This window comes from Rhinolophus sinicus, linkage group LG06 (genome assembly GCF_036562045.2).
Source record: "Rhinolophus sinicus isolate RSC01 linkage group LG06, ASM3656204v1, whole genome shotgun sequence".
Taxonomy (NCBI): domain Eukaryota; kingdom Metazoa; phylum Chordata; class Mammalia; order Chiroptera; family Rhinolophidae; genus Rhinolophus; species Rhinolophus sinicus.
The window spans coordinates 160,258,219-160,278,922 of NC_133756.1; the positions used below are offsets into that span (position 1 = coordinate 160,258,219).

Below are 20,704 nucleotides of genomic sequence, written 5' to 3' on the forward strand. Positions count from 1 at the left end.
AAGGAACATCAGTAGAGCCATAGATAGGGGAGTCATACCACTATATTCTCGATGGCAGCTGGTCGAGACACAAAAGCAAACACCTGCCAGTACCCCAACAGACCCAAATATGTCTGCAGTTGGGAGACCTTGGTAGGTCGGGGAAATGCTTGCATCTTATCGATAATCGTATCAGGTATGACCTATGTCTTACCCGACCACACAACACCCAAAAACTTGACAGATAAGCCGGGGCCTTGGACCTTTTCCGGTTCACTGCCCAGCCGCGTGACTTCAGGTGGCAGAGAAGAGAGGGAGCTGCTTGCTCTAAATCTGAAAGAGAATCTGATGTTAATAGAATATCATCAACATAATGAAACAAGGCCACAGAGGATGGGCGATCCCACTGTGCCAAACCCTGGGCTACAAGCCCGTGGCAGATAGGGGGGCTGTGCAAGTATCCTTGCGGAAGGACTTGAAAAGTCCACTGCCGCCCATCCCAAGTAAAAGCAAACTGCTCTTGACACTCGGGTGCAATGTCAATGGAGAAAAAAGCATTGGCCAAGCCCACTACATAGTGATATGTTCCCAGGTGGACAGTCAGACAATCCATCAAATCGTTAGTCCACAGTCATTCGCCAGGTCCCATGTGGCATCTTGACAGGCCATACTGGGGAGTTAAAGGGACTGTGCGTCGGCCTCACAATATGTGCCTTCTCCCATTCCAAAATTGTACGACCAATCTCCTCCTGCCCTCCTGGCAGGCGGTACTGTCGCACTGTAACCACGCGCCAGGGCTGTGGCAACACTTGAGGAGGGTGGTGAGCATGCCCGCATGTCACCGCTTTCACCACCTGTATCTGGAGACGGAACTCTCCAACCGACGTCTGTAAACTAAGGCCATGTAGCATGTCCACCCCCAGAATACTCCGGGACAGAGGAGACATACACTGTGTAGGTACAGAGAGGAAGCCTTCCTACATTCAGTGGTAAGGAAACAGCTTTCACAGTCACAGTCTTTCCCCCGTAGCCATCAATGCAGATTGCTGGTCTGGGGAACCAGATTGCCGATTCCGTACCTGAGCTGCTTCAGTAAGCGCTTCCTCCATGTTATGACACAACGCAGTGAGGAACATCCAGCCCACACGGCCTGCTGCACTTTTCGCCTTCTCTGGCAACTGCTCAGTTAAAACCTGCAGGGCCCCTTCTATGCTGGCCGGAGAGCCATCCACATCTTCCCACCCTTTCATGGGGGTCCAACTTGTGAGAACAGTGGCTACCGGGTACCACACACTGTGTGGGGGCCACAGGTTCTCCCCAGAGTCAGACATCATTCTTACCTGGCTGGAATCCTGCTTGCCACACCAGGTGTCTGAGTGGGTGGTGGCCCCAGTGTAAGATGTCCACAACTCTAGGAGCCTATGGCAGCAGCAGATCACCAAAAAGCAGGTGAGGCCTGCCATGGCCAGGAGGATGATATGCCATCTGGAAGTTCGAGAGAACCACCAATTGACTGAGGGGTCCTGTTTCTCCCAGGCAGATAGCATTTCCTGTTCCCCGTGCTGGTTGAGACTCTGCTCATTGTGCCATGTGTAATGCAGGGTCTCTGGTCCCGCTCTCGGCGGGTGGACACAGAATATGGTGAGGCCGAAAAGGAACACCAATAGAGCCATAGATAGGGGAGTCATACCGCTATATTCTCGATAGCGGCTGGTCGAGACACAAAAGCAGACGTCTGCCAGTACCCCAACAAGGGGGTCTTCCTGAACCTGGCTCACTGGCAGCCGGGCAAGACATAGGAATGCAATCTGCAATCCACAATCCGCTTGGTAACCGCACTTGCTAGCCGCAATCCATGCTTGCTAGCGTAGCCACAGCAGTTATTATCAGGGGTTAATGGCTAACTGGTTACAGTTGACGGCCATCTACTACCAGAGCGAGCACCTTCCCACTTGAGGTCTAGAGCCTGGACACTGCTCTCTGGGATGCCATCCCTACACCATGGCAACCAGATTCCCTAACAAAGCCTTCCCTTCAAGATGAAGGGGAGGGCACGCCAAGCGCAGACTTGACGAGACAAAGAAGAGAAGACACGCCTTCCTTTCCGGGGTAGCGCACAGAATGTTTGGGACATTTAAGGGCACGTATAGGACAGCGCCTGCGCACCAAGGCACCGCACAAAAGAGTGACGCACGTGCGTCATGGGCCTTCGCCAAACAAGCGGTGTCCAGAAAACTGGCATCTGAGTCTGGTACGGAGACGCGGTTTCCGTGCCCAGACGAGGGGACGTCAGGTTTCCTCCTCCTCTTTCGCTGCCTGCGCGAGACAACTGCGCAGCCGCCGTAGGGCCCAGCGGCCGCCAGGGGCAGGCGCGCGACAGGGCGTATTGTAGTTTTGCGCAGGCGCCCTCGAACGCGCGTGTGCGCGCGGAGTCCGAGAACCTGGAAAAGGAAGCAGAGGGGAAGGGGTGGGGTTAAGCCCTGGTCTCGCGCTTGCGCGCGCTGCACAAACCATTTGGCGGGTTTTTCCTGGTTGCTCTGTTCTGTTCCGGCGTTTGAGATGCTCAGCGGTCGCTTTTAGGAAGTAGGACGTTCTCCCCAAGACAGCGACTTCTCAAGATTTCTATGCCCCTTCCATTGGGGGTTTGGGGGCTTCCCCCACAATTTTTTTAAAAAGTGTTTCCGTGACTGACGGCTTGGGGCCTTCTGACATCCTGAGGTCTTGGGCTATTTGGTCACCTTTCATCTCGGTCCCCCACAGGGCGACAGTATCAGAGGGACTTCCTCCTGCTCATCGAGCCCCACGCCCGTGGGTTTTTTGGACTGAGGTCGGAGCGGGGTCGACCTGCCCCCCACCCCCCTCCGGCTCACCATGCCCTTGACCGCACAGCAGCTGGTGGAGGAGTTGCAGATCTTCGGCCTTGAGTGTGAGGAGGCTCTGACTGAGAAATGTGAGTCCCTCGCCCCCTCCCCGACCTCGGCCTTGCTCTGCGCCTAGAACGTTTCACCTGCCCTAAGTCAGACTTCTCAGTGGGTGTGAGATGAAGAATTAAACTGAGTTTTGAGATTTGGGACGTGGGGACTTTGAAATGCGCAAAGTACTGCGTGGACCCCAACTCAAAAATAAGAATATACTGAAGTACGATTTTAAATCCACACAGTTTCAGAAAGCGGGAATTGGGACTTGCGGTTCTGATTAGGCCCCGGTGGTATCTCCCAGTTTGGAATTTGTTTAAGCCTCTACAACAAAGCTAGGAGTGTGGGGGTTTGGAAATGTAGCGTTTCATTCCTGGCTCCTCCCTTCCCAGCCGACACCTTAAGCTTCTGCTGATCCATCACTTCTCATCAAAGCGGTTGGTGATCTGTGCAAATACAATCCCTTGAGGTGGGTTCCTAAAATTGAATTGTAGCTTTGGAAAGCACTTTAGGGAGTTTGTCAGCTGTTTACAGACGGAGAAACAAAACAAACAAGGAGAGTTAATAGCCTAAGCTGGTCTGTGAGCCCAGGTCTCCTTTCCCTAAGTCCAGAGCTCCATCATATTGGTCCCTTGTATTGGTCCATTGTGGGACAGTGTAAGGACTTGTTTGAAGCAAAATCTGGGGACATGTAGAATTCTCAGTTTTAGAAATGGATTGAATGTGCACCCGCCTTAGTCATATATCAACACTTTGAACTTTTTAAATATTAACATGTTAATTCCATGTTAAGTAGCCTGTTAATGTCTCATGAGAGACCAGAATACTCCCAAGTTCTTACGCCCAATGCATTGTCTTCCCAAAAGGAGACTTTGAGAAACCCAATCAGTCAGGAATGTATTTGGTGAGCTTGAAGTCAAAACAAGAGAAATTAGTTGTGGGAACCAAAGTTGTTACGGCCTTAGCCCAAGGTGCCTGTTGCTGCCATCTCTCACCTAGGATTACGTTGGCAGTGACGTTGGAATTGTAGTCTTTGAATTCATAATCATTAACCTCAATGGGACTTTCATACTGCCTGACAGTCATACCATAGTTCCCTGGTCTGTTCACTCTGAGCCTTCTAGATGACTCTTTCAGCTTCTCCTTTAACATCTTTCTGTCCCACTGTCAGCTGATGAACTTAACTTCCTGTTTCACTGAAAAAATAGGAGCAATTAGAAAACGTCTGTAAGCTATCACCATTACTTCTTCCTACCTACCTGCGTCTGCTCAAGACCTTGCCTGTCTTCGTATTACTATGAATAAATTCTCTATAGTCCCAGCAAAAGCCACACCCTCCTGAATCCCATTCCTTCTCACCTTCTTAAGGATAGCACGCCTCTAATACTCCCTCTTACATATTTTGTATTTTTCTCTATATAAGATTTTTTCCCCTAATAGCATAGAAATGTGATTCTTACTTATGTCTTTAAAATATTCTGTTGACCCCACTTCCCACTCCAGTTCTTTCTTTCCGGATTACAGCAGATCTCAGAAGGGTTGTCTATACTTGTGGTCGACAGTTTTTTTCCTCCTTAAACCCACGTCCATCAGCTTTTTCATCCCTACCATTTCACTGAAACTGTTTCTCTCAAGGTCATCAGTGACCTTCACCTGGCTAAAGTCAGTGGTGAATTTTCCATCCTCATCTTGACTTCTCAGCAGCATTTGACACTGTTCATCATGCCTTCTTTAAAACACGTTTTTCTCTGAGCTTCTCAGGCACTACTGGTTGTTCTCCTACCTGACTTACCACCACTTCTCAGGCTTTGCAGATTCATCCCCCTCCTTCCCTAAGTAAGCCTCAAGATATTCTCACTTCCGCTGCTGCCTGTTCCCGCCTTGGGCTCCACGGTCGCTGGCCTCTGTGCCTGCCCTCTTCTGCAGCCGCTGCTGCATCCCGCCCTGGGCTCTGTGTGTGTGTGTGTGTGTGTGTGTGTGTGTGTGTGTGTGTGTGCTCTGCGCCGCAGCCCAGCCTCCTGCTGCCTCATGGGCCCTGTGGCTGTGGCATGCTGCACAGGCACGCAGCACACCATAGGGGACAAAGCTTTTATGGAATTCCTGAGTGATGAAATTAAGAAGCAAAAGAAGAGATAGAAGCATTAGCTGTCTGGAGGTTGGGAACTGAAAGTGGGAATGGGACAGAAGCCAAATTTGTGCGGAGTGTTGCTGGAGAAATGATCAATGTCACTTTCAACATTCAGAGTAGCACCCCACCAACATTTGATAGGGAAAAGGAACCCTCCCAAGGTCAGTATGGTGACGAACGGGAGCCTGAATTGACATCCCCTTGCAATTTCATGGTTGAAGTTATAAACAATGGAGGCCAGAAGGCCCTTGTGCTGGACTGTCACTATCCAGAAGGTGAAGTTGGACAAGAAGAGGAAGACGAGAGTGACATTTGCTGCACCACAAAGTGACATTTGCTGCATCAGAGAGTGACATTTTCAGTCCACTGGCCAGTCTGAATGGAAGGACACCAGTGTGTAACCAGTTACATACTCAACACAGATTCCTTGGACTGGGCCTTATGTGACCACCTAGTGAATTTCCTTGTAGACCGAGGAGTTGGCAGTACTTTTACAATGAGCTGGTGGAGCTCAGCACAGCCCTGGAGCACCAGGAGTACATTACTTTTCTCGAAGGTCTCAAAGGTTTTGTCAGGAGCCAGTAGAACAGATAAGACACTGAACACCTTGCTTTGGCCAGTGAACAAAACCTCTGAAGCTAGACATGTGCTTTGAAATAGTTTTTATCCTAATATCTTAGGAAATGATTAAATTTAAATTATTTCTGTTGCCCTCTTATTCACTATTCATTTTCTTCTCTACAAATCTATTATTTCTAGATTTTTGTATAACATAATGATGGACAATAAAACTGGTTTATCTTCTCTAATTAAAAAAAAAAGATACTCTCAGGCCGGCCCAGTGGCTCAGGCGGTTAGAGCTCCGAGCTCCTAACTCCGAAGGCTGCCGGTTCGATTCCCACATGGGCCAGTGGGCTCTCAACCACAAGGTTGCCAGTTCGATTCCTCTACTCCCGCAAGGGATGGTGGGCAGCACCCCCTGCAACTAAGATTGAACACGGCACCTTGAGCTGAGCTGCCACTGAGCTCCCGGATGGCTCAGTTGGTTGGAGCTCGGGCTCTCAACCACAAGGTTGCCAGTTCAATTCCTCGACTCCCGCAAGGGATGGTGGGCTGCGCCCCCTGCAACTAAGATTGAACACGGCACCTTGAGCTGAGCTGCCGCTGAGCTCCCGGATGGCTCAGTTGGTTGGAGCTCGGGCTCTCAACCACAAGGTTGCCAGTTCAATTCCTCGACTCCCGCAAGGGATGGTGGACAGCACCCCCTGCAACTAGCAATGGCAACTGGACCTGGAGCTGAGCTGCGCCCTCCACAACTAAGACTGAAAGGACAACAACTTGAAGCTGAACGGCACCCTCCATAACTAAGACTGATAGGACAACAACTTGACTTGGAAAAAAGGCCTGGAAGTACACACTGTTCCCCAATAAAGTCCTGTTCCCCTTCCCCGATAAAATCTTTAAAAAAAAGATGCTCTCATCGCACTTCCTTGCTGGTCTCACCTGGTCTCTTGGCTTAACATTCATTTGGATGAATCCTAAATGTATAGGTCAGCCCAGACCCCTTGCCTGGACTGCAGGCTGACCTGGCCAACGGCCTACTTGACGTCTCCAGTCGGATGTCCACTGGGCATCTCGAACTCTACACACGGACAACTAAGCCCCTCGTATCTGCTCCCTCTCCTCAGAGTAGTTCTGCCGTCTTCCCCGCCTCAGCTAATAGCGACTTCACTCTTCCAGGTGCTCAGGCTGAAAAGAGCATCATCTCTTTCTTCAGATGAGTCTGACCACTTCTCATCCTCCTGATCCTGCCTTTGCCTCCTCCAGTCAATGGAAGTCAGATCATGTTCGGTTCTGTTCAAACCTAGCGATTTCCCAGCTTGCTCAGAGCACTACGCAGGGTAGTTACAATGGCCAACAGTTTGCACCCCTTTACCCATTCACTTCGTCTGTGTCCTCCTCCCTCACTGCATTCCAGCCACAGTGACCTTGCTGATCGTGTGCCGACCTCAGGATTTTTGCCTGAAAGCTCTTCCCCTAAACACTGTGAGTCTCCACTAAAAGTCTTGATTTAAATGTCTTCTCAATGAGGACTTTCCTCGTCATTGTATTTTAAGTTGCCAACCCCTCCCCCAACTCCCTGATCCCCTCTCTTGGCTTTCTTTTTCTACACAACACATTTAACTGTCTGCATCACTACATACCTTACTTATTTTCTGTCGCCTCCAATAGTAAGCTTGGTGAGGACCAGGATTCTTCTCTGTTGTGCTCACTGCTGTATTCTCAGGCCTAGAACAGTGCCTGGCACTAGTAGGCGCTGAATAAATATGGATTGAATAAAGCGGATTATTTTCTCTTTTCAAGGTGAAAACTGCAAGAAATAAACGAAGTTCTTACTTGTCCAATTTTCCCTCCTCAGTGGCAGAGCTGTGTGTTCTGCATGGACAGAATGAGGCGGAGATGTTGGGTGAGCTCATTGCCTTTTGCACCAGCACCAAGAAAGATTGTGTTACGGCAGAGACCTTGAACTCTTTTGAACATGAGGTGAGAGCACAGTGTAAGGAACCTCATCGTGTAATTCTCCATTTTGGCTCTGCAGGGAAGGCGGTATGATGTACTGAGAAGAGTGTGGGCTTTGGAATCGGAACTGGCGTCCAGTCCCAGTGTGAGCTTGGGCAAACTACTTAATGTCTCTGAACCTCTGTTTCCTCTTCTGTCAGTGGTTCTCGTAATCATTTTTTTTTTTAGGGTTGTTGTAAGAATTAAATGAAAATGGACGTAAATCACCTAACACTGCCCAGCAGGTGGTAGGTCAGCAACAGATAATTGGTGTTATTATGAGAACGGTTATGCATTGTAGAGAAGCAGTCACAGAATAAGTCTTTTTTTTCTTTCACAGAACAAGACTTGATTTTTTGTCTACCATGTGTATATCTTCTTAACTTAATTCTTACTTGGAGGAATTTTATATCTTTGATTATATTTCAAATGCCCGTTAGTACCTCATGGCTGTGGAAAACATCTCTCTAATACTTGACTGGAATAATCGTTATCTTTCATTCCTCAGTTTCTGAGCAAAAGATTCTCCAGACCCCGGCACCAAGCTTCCAAAGACAGTGGGCACGCGGGCGCCAGAGACATTGTTTCCATACAGGAGCTGTATCCTTTTCTGCTGAAGGTCTTTGCCCCAAGCCACATAGTCTATTTTATTATTTATCTAAAGTTGCATGTGTAGTTTTTTTTTAAATATTCATGAGGAGCCTCTCTTTTTTTTTTTTAATTTTATTGGGGAATACTGAGGAACAGTGTGTTTCTCCAGGGCCCATCAGCTCCAAGTAGTTGTTCCTTCAATCTACTTGTGGAGGGCACAGCTGAGCTCCAAGTCCAGTCCCCGTTTTCAATCTTTAGTTGCAAGGGGCGCAGCCCACCATCCCATACAGGAATTGAACTGGCAACCTTGTTGTTGGGAGCTCGCACTAACCAAATGAGCCATCCGGTTGCTCCGCGGCAGCTCGTTGTCTTCAATCTAGTTGTGGAGGGCACAGCTCACTGGCCCATGTGGGAATCGAACTGGCAACCCTGTTGTTCAGAGCTCGTGCTCTAACCAACTGAGTCATCCGGCCGCCCATGCACATGTGATTTAAAAACAAGTCATACAAAGTACCTCATTTTCAGATTTCTTATTTAATCAACCCTTGCCTTAGGTTTTGGGTAGAAGTCTATTCCTGTTTTCCTTAAGCAGTGTTTCTAGGCTAGAAGTGGAGGAGGAAGAAGAGACCCTTTTGAATTCCTATTCCACACCCTCCAAGGTGAGTGCACAGTGTCTGAAAATTGTGTTCTACAAGTAGCATTTTTTTTTCTTATTCTAAACACGTCACAACATTTGAAGTTCTGAGGGAGAAAATTAACCACTCATATAGTTTCCATATCTTTCCTACCGTATTTCCACTTAAGGCATCTTCCTTCCTGATCGTATGTATACATGTGTTTATATAATGGTAGGCCTTATGAACATTGAGTAATCCTGCTTTTTTCAGTTAGCATATCATAACATTTTTATAAATACAATTCCTCCATAACTGCTCTTTTTAAAGATTTTATTGGGGAAGGGGAACAGCACTTTATTGGGGAACAATGTTTTGCAGGACTCATCAGATCTATCCAAGTCAAGTTGTTGTCCTTTCAATCTTAGTTGTGGAGGGTGCAGCTCAGCTCCAGGTCCAGTTGCTGTTGTTAGTTGCAGGGGGCGCAGCCCACCATCCCTTGCGGGAGTTGAGGAGTCGAACCGGCAACCTTGTGGTTGAGAGCCCGCGCTCCAACCAACTGAGCCATCTGGCCACCTGGGAGCTGAGCGGCAGCTCATTGACTTCATTCTAGTTGCGGAGGGCGCAGCTCGCTGGCCCATGTGGGAATCGAACCGGCAGCCCCATTGCCCAGAGCTCACGCTCTAACCAACTGAGTCATCTGTTTGCCCCCATAACTACTCTTTTTAATGGTTGCATAGCTTTATATCAAGTGGAGGTACTATAATTGACTAAGCCAATTCTAGTGCTGGATCCCAGTGTAGGATAGTGAAAAAACATTGCTTTCAAAGCCTGAGTAGAAGACCTGCGTGACCTTGGGTGAGTTCTTTTTATCTCTCTGAGCTGCAGTTTTCTTACCTATAAAATTAGGATTCATTCATTCACTTACTGAGCAGCTACTATGTGCCAGGGGCTGTACTAGACACTAGGCAGACAGTGAATGAAAAGGCATGAAGGGGCTCTGCCCTCCAGAAGCTCACAGCCAGGGGATAATTATCTCAGAGGGCTTGAAGATAAAATGAGTATGTAAAGCGCCAAGCCCAAAGTAATGTATTCAGTAATAATAGTTACTCCGTATACAAAATAAATTTGTGGAGATCCATAAACATGGAGTAAGCCTTAATTTTTCAAAGTAGATTACATTGTAAGAAAAACGAAGTAGTTAAAGTGCGCCTATGAAAAACGAAAAAGCTAGAAATGTGCCCTTGGGCAGTTGCTAACACAAAACCAGGTGCATAGAAAGGAAATAATGAGATTTTCCTTAGCTTACTGAAGTTGATTATAAAATCAGCACTTGATTTCCCCCCTAAAGATGGTCTTCTCCTAGAGTCCACGACTTGGCAAAGGCACCTCCATTCTTCCATTTGCTCAGGTCAGGAACCTTGGAGACTTCCTTGAAGCTTCCTTTCCTCTCACACACCACATCCAACTTATCCGCCAGTCCCTTTGGCCCTCCTTCCAGGATCTGGGCCCCTCTCAGCACCTCCATTGCTACCACCAGGTCCCTAGCCCATCGTCTCCTACATGAGTGGGACAGCCTGACCGGTCCCCTGGCTTCTGTCTGTCCTCACAGCAGCCAGAGTGCTCCTTTCAAATGACAGTCAGGCCAGGTTTTTCTTGCTCACAGCTCTCTACTAGTTCTCCAACTTCCCCAGAAACATTCAAAGACTGGGTGTGTGGGGTTCTATCTGAGCCGGCCCATGCCCCCTCCGTCCCCTTTCCACACTCCTCAGTCTGGTCTCCTTGCTGTTCTTCAGACACACCAAACATGTCCACTTCAGATGCCCCATTGTCAGAGGGAACAAACTTGCCTAAAGCAGCAATACCCTCTTCTTTCTCTCCTTTCTTTTCTGTTCTTGCTTTACTTTTCTCCATAGAACTTACTAGCATGAGACATGTTATATATTTACTCTTTATTTTAGTCTGTCTCCTTCCTTTAGAATGGAAGCTCCTTGAGGGCAGACATTTGGCGTTATTTGCTGCTGTTTTCCCATTGCCTGGCACATGAATAGTTGAAGGACAGACCTTCTGAAAGAGGGCTGTTGGTTGGCTCTCTAGGAAGAATCAAGAATTGCAGTATATGCTGGGGCCTCCGCTGTGTGGATTTGATGGACAGCTTCACAGCTCCAGAATTTATCTGATTGGTCAGTACATCCAGAGTTGAGCATATTCTTGGGAAGTGACTCGTGGTAACCAGCTCTCAGTAGACTGATGCATACTGCAAATTTACTATTGAAGTATAGATCCTTCCAGTGACAGAAATACCACATTGAGGACCCTCCATTCCTGCTACAAACAGACTTCAGACGCCCAGTTACGAATCAGAATTTGTGACCATGGAATCAAGCTAAATGAATCGGACTGAAATGAGCAAACAATTTGAAATAAGTATGCGAAGCTCAGAGGAGATACAGTATGGGTCTGGGCTGGAGAGACATAAAATGCTTAGAAGAGTACTCGTCGCGTGGAAACTGCCTGATCAGTTAGACCGTGCACCAGAGGCAGCATGATAAAAGTCATCGTTGGCCTTTCCACACAAGCAGTGCCAGCGTGAAGTTGGCTGACCCTTGTCAGGTCTTGGGGGCAGGCATACCTGTTACAGAGGTGAAAATGTCAGTGGTCTTGCTTATCACCATTAAATATTTGACTAGTGCAATTGACAGCTATTCTTTTGCCGCCATGCTCACCATAAATCTTCTAGTTATAATCTGGCTCCCCACATGTCTTACCTGACAGGGGAGAATGTGTTATCCTGAGGGTCTGAAGGGCCCATGCTGTCGGCAGTCTATTTCTAGTAAATTAATGAACTGCATCCTTGGCTATCATTTGGGTTCTGTGTGGCGTGAGACTTTGCTTACCCCGGGAAATGAGAACAGGGCGTGCTCTGTATTTCTCGTTACAAGGGAAGAAACCGGTGTGTAATGTCAGTAGTGAGTATCATGAGCTTGGTCGGAAAGAGCGCTCCCCTGAGGAGTGGAATGGCAGAGGTGTGTTGACACAGTCAGGTGTCACAGTGAGGTGTGAGCCTGCGGCGTCCCAGAGTGCCCATCCTGGGAGGCAGACTCTTTCTTGAAATAATCTCTGCACAACATTGGCCTCCAAACTCTAGAGCCCACTGTGTATTAGAAGTGTCTTTCAGGAAAGTAGTTGGAGAAAATCTATCAAAACCATAAAATCTTTTCTATCCTTGACCCAATAATTCTCGCTAGTAACAGTCTCTCCTACTATGAGAAAAGCTATATGTGGGAAGATATGCGTCTCAGCATAATTTATAATCACCCCAAATTACAAGCATCCCATACAACCAGCCATAGAAAAGTCATTATGTAAATTATTCATCAGTTCAATTCCATCAGCCCAGCTACTAAAAAGGATAATGATTGTGACAATGTGGGAAAACACTCGTAATTAATATAGAGCAAAAAAAACCCAGTATGCATAGTACTTAAAGGTTTATATTTAAACTAAGATTGTAACTATTAGAATTTGTATTTTTAATAGGAAAAATATTAAAAGTCTAGAAAGGCATATTGAAAAGCGGTTATTGTGTAGGGTAGAAGCATAAGGGGTTTTTTTTACATCTAGTTCCCATGCCAGCGCCTTATGGTGGTTTTGAATCTGTTCTCGTGTGCGTCCTGCCGTCTTCTCCAGTAGGCAGCTTTGGTGGCATGACCCAGATGCACAGCCAGGAGGAGCCCAAGGGCAGAGAAAGCCTCCCCAGACCACTGGCCTCCTGGTTGCCGTCTTAGCTCTGTCAGTGATCCTAGACTTTGTGGAGCAATAGGTCTCTGGACTGCGCGTTTCATCCTCCATTGTGGGCATATCTTTGGATTCTTGTTGATGAGCAAAAACCAAAAACAAGTGACCACCCAGGAGGTGTTTGCTAATACTCTCCAAGTAGGCGCTCCACCATGTTAACTGCTTAGAGTCGTTTCCTTCTCTAATTTTGAAAACGTGTGGTAGACTTTGCCAGAATAAGTGGTAACATGGTCCCATCCCTTCTCAGGATAATGCTTCCATGCAGGTCAAAACCATATGCTTTGTAAAACTCACAGCTGTTCTAAAGCAAAGAGAAGTGGAGAAAGAGAGTGAACACATGAACGATTTGACAGGACACATTGCCTGCTTAACAGTCCTTTTTGGGGAATGTTGGCACTTTTCATAATTGCCTTCAAAACGGGGACAGTATTCTGATGAAGGTTGTGTTACAGCTGCTGAAGATTTATTTCTGGGTGGGATTAAGCTCAGCAGATGGGGCCTGAAGACCCAATCTTATCTCATGCCTTTTATTTGAGCACCATTCTCCTTTTCTTCCTAAGGAACTTCACGCTTAATTAGTAACTTGGGCCGAGAGTGACTGGGATTTTGTTTTCCATTTTGTTTCTAGGGTTCTCAGAAGCGAGATATCAGAACCCCAGAAACCCCCCTAACAAAAAGGAAGGTGTCTACTCGCAGCCCCCATCAGCTCCTCTCGCCATCGAGTTTCTCTCCAAGGTATGATCAGAATTAATTCAGCTGCCAAAAAGCAGGCCTGCCCGCCCCTTTCTCTGGTTATCTGATGGAGGCTAACTCTACAGAGTGACTTATTAAATGTGGGTGGACGGATACCTCCGCCGTGAACCGGCTGCAAAGCCGGTTGCTCTCTGCCCTCCCTGCTCTCTTCCTGTGTGGAAAATTACTGCTTCTTACAGTAATTAAGGAAACTCACTTTCCACCCACTTTTCTGGGGCTGCTTTCCTAGATCAGGAACTGATATCTTATACTGAAAACAACCTGTCTATTCAGAGCCTGAGAGTCTACAAGTCCTGCCAGTGGAGACAAGTAGGCTTCTACCTGCTTCTCTTCGTGTGTTGTTGGGTTTCTTTTGTTTTTTAAGCTAAAGTTGTTTTTTTTGTTTTTGTTTTAAGAAAAGCATGGATCTTTGTCCATAATGTTGTATAATCTATTTATTGTTCCATGTCAGGTTACAACTAGTTTCTGAGAGTTTTCTTATCATTGTGAATCTACACTGACTTAATCGGTATTTTATCCTGCTGCCACTTCTGCACATAAGTCCCCAAAGATCGTGGGATCTTTTGAACTCTGTAAATGACGTGTCTCATATGAGAATTCCACAGGCAAGGGCTGTGCTGAGTGGCAGAAAGGCTTTTAGGTGCTGCCACATCAGAATGGGGATGAGGCTGAGGAACATCCTGTTAACCATTTAGGGACCTTCTTAATCGGGGGGCGGGGGGGGCACCACCTCTACTTTGGGTGACTTCTGGACTAAGCAGAGCCCTAAGATTTTTCAGCTCTGTCACTGTTGAAAAGAGGTGATAGCAGTTATTCAGGATGAGCGGTCACTGGATGCTGAAAGGCAGTGTCACTTCAGTATGGTCTGCCACTGCCTTCGGAGTTCTCAAACTGTTTTTGGAAGTGAACTTTCTAGACTTACAAGAGCATCTTTGAACCTGGTGTACAGAGATGGCTGTCAGAGGGGTGCCAGCACTACTACAGCAGTTACCGTCTCTAAACAAGCAGGCCTTTGAATGTAGACCTGTTTACAGCTGACCTCGTGTGAGCGTCTCGCTGCGTTCCAGGGCTGGCTGCCATAGATGGTCCGCCATAGATGGAGCCTGGCAGAGATGGGCTCGGACAAGTCAGCGATACGCTGCCCTGTCATCTTTAAATGCACGCTAATAAGGCTGACATCAGAAACTGGTTTTGTAATTTATGAAAGTAACTTCTAAATTATTCAGGTAGAGGCAGCACTGGAGATAGAGGTAGTTAATTGAGCTCATTTTCTGTAGCCTGTCTGTGGAAAGAAGGAATGATGGCCCCACTTCTAATGGCTCCCACCTAAAATGCTCCTGCAGAGTTTCGGTGCATTAAATAAAGACTTGTAAATAGACCTCTCTGTAGTTAAGTTCACAACCAGATGATTAGAAGACCTCACTGTCTCACTGACATCTAAGCAGAGAGCAGCATCTGAATGTTCTTGGAGGTGTAATTTACCAGTGGGGAGTGGAAACGTGAGAACGTGTCAGTTGAGCCTTGGAGAATGGGAATGTTTGTTCTCCAGCTGACCGGGTTCATTACGCCTCCACTTCTGAGGACACTGGGGAAAGTTGATTCATTTCACTTAACTTCATTTTGTTGTTGTTTCTGCCTTAAACCATATTGTGAGGCATTACATATATGCACAGCAACTTTTGGCCTGTCCACAGTTCCAGGCTCTGATGACCTAATAAATGCTAAATCTTCATAAGAAAGAAAATAAAATTGCGCTCGAAGCTTGCTTTTTCATCAATTCCGAGTTTGACTTTTGTTTTGCTCTGTTTAGTTTTAAGCCAGGAGAACAACCTTTTAAAATCTGTCTCTGTCTCTAAACTTCTCTAAACACATTTGGTATTGCTCAGCCTGGCATTCTTCAGCCCCTCATTCCTGAAATTCCTTAAAGGTCGTGGTCTGTCCAACCCCATTACGCTGATTAGATTTATAAAATGCGAAGCCAGCTTGACATCTCTCCAATCCCCACCTCCAAAAGGTAACCTCATTTTGTTCCCCTCTCTCGCTTACGTCTGCACACAGTAATGTTCATCTGTTTTGTTTCCAATCAGTGCTACTCCCTCTCAGAAATACAACTTGAGAAGTAACCGAGGAGAAGTGGTTACCTCCTTTGGCTCAGCCCAGGGAGTGTCTTGGTCCGGAAGGGGAGGAGCCGGCATCATCAACCTGAAGGTCATGGGGTATCCAGAGTCACTAACTGGGAGCTACAAATCGATGTTTCAGAAGCTCCCAGACATTCGAGAAGGTGATTGTTTTTCCCTTTGAAATTCTGGAGGATATAAAACCACCTGGAAGGGTGTAGAGTAAGTAGCAAAACTTCAGCTAGGCTGTAGAACAGGTTCCAAGGTTGCCTTAGAATATATAAGTTAGTAGATGTCCTCTGGGTGTCCCTATTAGTGGAGGGACGTGAGATGATACCCTCGGTAAGTCTCTCAAGGTACTTGTCTTCACTAAAGAAAAAGCGAAACATAACCATTTCCCAGTAACAACCATATGGACTGTGTAAAGGAAGCCGATTAAACTATTAAAGGAAGCAGAGATATTTATGGCTTCTTCCCTTGGGGAGAATGGAAGACTGTCCAGGTTGGCCTTGACTTCTCATAACCCTCACTGACAACCTGAGTTGAAATGAAGGCTGGGGTAGGGATCCATGCTGACGCTCTGATTGTGTCACGTGATCCCCCGTGGCCAGGGAAGGCCAGGTTCAGTAGCCAAGTATCAGGAAATTGGCTAGGGGTTTAGAAAGTATAAATTAGCCAGATGTCTTAAGCACCCTTCCTGCTTCTGTAAAATGACTGGCTTTAATATTTGACAATGTGCTGTATTTTCTCTTGGCAAGTGAAATGTCTTAAACACAATACTTTTTCTCCTCTGGGATTTCAGTTCTGACCTGTAAGATAGAAGAACTTGGCAGTGAACTCAAGGAACATTACAAGATTGAGGCTTTTACTCCTGTTCTAGTTCCAGCACAAGTAAGAGATGTTCTAAGAGTCCTTCCTAATTGTTACTGTATTTTTAAATCGGTGGTAAAAATGCATCCTCTTGCTTCTTTTTTCACTTCTTGGCTACATTCTATTGAAAACATCTACCCTGGCTGGAGTTGGTAAAAATTGGTCCTTTTGAAGAAAGGCTTATAAGAGCTGTCTGGTTTTGTGACCAGAGACAGTCATTTTATTTTATTTTATTTTCCTTCCTTCCTTCCTTCCTTCCTTCCTTCCTTCCTTCCTTCCTTCTTTCCTTCCTTTTTTTTGAAATTTTCTGAGAGTTTGAGTCAAATAGAGGATACTCCTGGAAACAAGATCTCAACAGACTGAGAAAAATGCTTTGGAGAACGACAGTTTGCAGTTTTTTTAAATACATTTGGATTTAAGGAGGGAACTGAGGAAGATTACATGAGGGTGGAAGAAAGCAAAGTGGGGATTGGTTTACAGGATAGTTAACAAGGTTATGCGCTCTCTTGAGGGTGGTTATACTTCTGAGGGGTCCAGAAAAGAGGTATTTCAAAGGTGTGTTAACCTACCATGTTTCCCCGAAAATGAGACCTAGCCAGACCATCAGCTCTAATGCATCTTTTGGAGCAAAATTTAATATAAGTCCGGTCTTATATAAGACCCAGTATGTTACATTATATTATATTATGCCCAGTCTTATATTGTAGTAAAATAAGACCAGGTCTTATATTAATTTTTGCTCCAAAAGACACATTAGAGCTGATGGTATGGCTAGGTCTTATTTTCAGGGAAACACGAGATAGATAGATAGATAGATAGATAGATAGATAGATAGATAGATAGATAGATAGATATATATATATGAACAGTGGGCAGGGCTGGCTTTTAAGGCAGAGAAAACCCTTTTACTAAAGGAGTTCTATGACCACCCACCATGACTTACCTGCCCAGTTAGGGGTTTATGATCATCCTGTGAGATTACTTTGGGTTAGGTTTATTACAGTGCCCTGTTTTTGTCCCCAAAGAATTGAAAAATAGAAAAGTAATGTATTGGACACTCATATTTGCACAGGTCATAATAAGCACTGCTAACATTTTGCCTCATTTGTTATTTTTTTCCATAAGAAATAAACTATTGCAGAAAAAGTAAACTGTCTTAACCCAGCCCTGAGTTCTGTTACCGTCCCCATCCCCAAGAGTGGCCATTGAGTTTAGGATGTATTCTTCCATCTCTTGTTAAAGATAGTGTTTTACACATGGATATGAATTCGTAAACAATGCAGTGGACTACTTTGTATGTATTTTAACTTACATAAGTGGTACCATGTTATTTTAGTCTGCTCAGACTACCACAGACAGAAATTCATTTTCTCATAGTTCTGGAGGCTGGAAGTCCCACATCAAAATGCTAGTTGATTCAGGTTTTTTTTTTTAATTTATTTATTTATTTATTTTCAGCTACAGTTGACATTCAATGTTATTTTGTATTAGTTTCAGATGTACAGTATAGTGGTTAGACATTTATATAATTTATGCATTGATTCCCCCCAATTAGTCTAGTACCCACTTGACACTATACATAGCTACTGCAACATTAGTGACTATATTCTCTATGTTGTACTTTTCATCCCTGTGACTATTTTGTAATTACCTATTTGTATTTCTTAATCCCTTCACTGTTTTCACCCGGCCCCCCAACCCCCCTCCCCTCTGGCAACCATCAGTTTGTTCTCTGTATCTATGAGTCTGTTTCTGTTTTGTTTTTTCATTTATTTTGTTGTTTAGATTCCACATATAAGTGAGATCATATGCTATCTGTCTTTCTCAGCCTTGCTTGTTTCACTTAGCATAATACCCTCTAAGTCCAATCATGCTGTCGCAAATCGTAAGATTTCATTCTTTTTGATAACTGAGGACAGTTGTTTTCTGTGTCCTTGGGTTTGAGTCTTGCACATAAGCAAAGATTGAAGGCCTTAAGCGTTCAAGTTTCGGGATGTGAGGACAACAGCAAGGATAGAGTTCCAGAAACGGAGACTCACAATCTCCCCCTGCTGAGTCTGTTATAGACCAACTGCTGTCAATAGCATCTTACACTGTGGTTTAATCCGGCGTATGTACCAATGCTTTCTCTCTAGGACATTTTTTTAATCTAAGGGGAGATAATGTTCTAGAATACCCTTTAAGGTACCTCAGTCCTCTATTTGCTTTCAGAGAAGAATGACCAGTTGGGGAAGATATGCAAAACCGTGTCATATAAGGAAGTTGGGGAAGAACTGGGAGGAAGGAGTGGGGTGGGGGGCAGGGAAATATAATCTTGTGGGAAAAGATTAGACTTCCTTAGTATGCCTCCAGTAATGGGAATAGGACAGAGGAAGCCACAGGAAGAGAAATTTCAGCTCGGTTTAATGACGCACTCCCTGTTAAGAGGCAGTATGATGTGTGGTTAAGGATGTGGCTCTAGCCAAACTTCTGGGCTTCAGACCCAGGCTTCACCCACTGTTTGACCTTGACTAAATATCTAATGTCTCTGGTGCTCATTTTTCTCATCTGTAAAATGGGTGCAGCAGTAGTATCCGCCTCAGTTGTGAGCATTAAATGAGTTAATACATGTAAGCCTTTAGAACAGTGTATTTATTAGGTTGGTGCAAAAGTAATTGCGGTTTAAAAGGTTAAAAATAATCGCAAAAACCGCAATTAATAGTAAGCTCAATAAATGTGAGATATTAACAGTTATAGCCATTCAGAGATGCAGTGGGCTGCTTGTGGGCGGGGGGAGGTGCAAATTCCCCATCACTAGAGATGCTCAAGCTTAAGGCAGCCACTTAGAGGGGCTCAGGCATTGAGTGGGCAGAATAGACGCCCTTTAAGAGTCGTAACACCCCCGAGAGTCAGTGATGGTGCTTGTGCCTCGGGGTCAAAATGATGCCCCACCAAAATAATGTTCACCCCGTTGACTTCAGATTTTGAGCCTCCGTCCCAAAGATCGTATCGTTCTCTTGTTGCCACCTTCCTTCGGTAGGAGCCCGTCACCCTGCTGGGCCAGATTGGCTGTGATAGCAACGGGAAGCTGAACAGCAAGTCAGTCATTCTGGAGGGAGACCGGGAACATTCGTCTGGCGCTCAAGTTCCAGTGGATTTATCGGAGCTCAAAGAATATTCTATGTTTCCTGGACAGGTCAGATGGGGTGGGGCCATGCTCCTTACTCTGTAGTGTATGGTGGGCTATATGGCTCTAGGAATAAGCACTTCATCACTGGCCAGCTGCTCCTTGCTTTCGACCTTTAGTGCCACGAGACGTGGCTGGAGCACAGGCCCAAGAGCAGACACCGGTGTGGGGATTCTGATTTTCCCTTGTATGCTTTGACCTTGGCTCTGGAATCTGACTGCCCAGGTTTGAATCCCAGCTCTAACCTCATGAGGTGTGTGATTACTTAACCTCTAAGTAATGTTACTTAACCTCTAAGCTGGAGTGTCCTAACCTGTAAAATGGGAATAATAATTTTTGCCTCAGAGGATTGGTGTAAAAGTGAGGTCATCCCTGTAAAGCATAATTACTATTACTAATACAACGCCCTTACTTTGTTTTCTAAAAAAATACCCACAAGTTCACAATTATAAAATGAGAGTAGCTGGGCAGGACTTTTAACTATATCAGAAGAATTCATTCCTGACCTCTTGCATATCTGCCCTGCTTTGCTTCTTGTCTTTCAGGTGGTAGTCATGGAAGGAATCAACACCACTGGTAGAAAACTTGTTGCCACTAAACTCTATGAGGTACCCAGCAGTCCCCCGCCCTCCCTCCTGGTTTGCTGCAGGCACGGGATGTACAGTCCATCTGTCCCTTTTAAGAGCCTGTTTATTTGCTTCTCAATTCTCAGCTCTAGACTGGGAACCTACCTCTGGGCCGGAGGTCGGCAAACTGTTCCTTAAAGGGCCAGACAGTAAATACTTATGCTTTGCGGGCCATATGGTCTCTCTCACAATGTCAGCTTTGCCAGCGTAGCCATAGACACCCTGTAAGCCAGGGTGTCTACGTGCCAGCAAAACTTGATTTACAAAAAGAAGTGGTAGCCCCCTCCCAGAAAAAGAAAGGAAAAAATATATAACAAACAAAAACTAGGTGGTAGCCAGATATGGCCCACAGGCCATGGTTTACCTGTCGCTGCTCTAGGCAATAACCTTCCACAGATTTTCATAGAATGCAAGGAAAACTGGCAGGTACCCTGCTTGCCCCTCCTTGCCTAGGATACTGACACTTGGTTCCCACTATTTGCTGAGTGTTTTATGAGTTTTGCTGTGATCTCCCGTTTTCTGGATTTCTTTGCCACTCTGAGCAACATAGAAAGGTGGCAGGTACCACCAGCTGTGTGAGCTTTTAGC

The 20,704-nt window shown here is 45.8% G+C and overlaps 1 protein-coding gene and 1 pseudogene across 1 annotated transcript in view; both read left to right on the forward strand.

Moving 5' to 3' along the window:
• The first annotated feature begins 2,467 nt into the window (after window positions 1–2,467).
• The window catches only part of POLA2 (DNA polymerase alpha 2, accessory subunit), a 28,832-nt gene continuing 10,595 nt past the window's right edge, over window positions 2,468–20,704 (forward strand). Inside the window, exons 1-9 of the mRNA XM_019737926.2 lie at window positions 2,468–2,929; window positions 7,442–7,566; window positions 8,090–8,181; window positions 8,774–8,831; window positions 13,213–13,319; window positions 15,425–15,618; window positions 16,257–16,345; window positions 19,344–19,499; window positions 20,036–20,098. Coding sequence (XP_019593485.2) covers window positions 2,851–2,929; window positions 7,442–7,566; window positions 8,090–8,181; window positions 8,774–8,831; window positions 13,213–13,319; window positions 15,425–15,618; window positions 16,257–16,345; window positions 19,344–19,499; window positions 20,036–20,098 — 963 coding nt within the window. The 5' untranslated portion in view covers window positions 2,468–2,850. The remainder of the gene's footprint in view (window positions 2,930–7,441; window positions 7,567–8,089; window positions 8,182–8,773; window positions 8,832–13,212; window positions 13,320–15,424; window positions 15,619–16,256; window positions 16,346–19,343; window positions 19,500–20,035; window positions 20,099–20,704) is intronic.
• Window positions 3,790–5,684, forward strand: LOC109450366 (complement component 1 Q subcomponent-binding protein, mitochondrial; annotated as a pseudogene).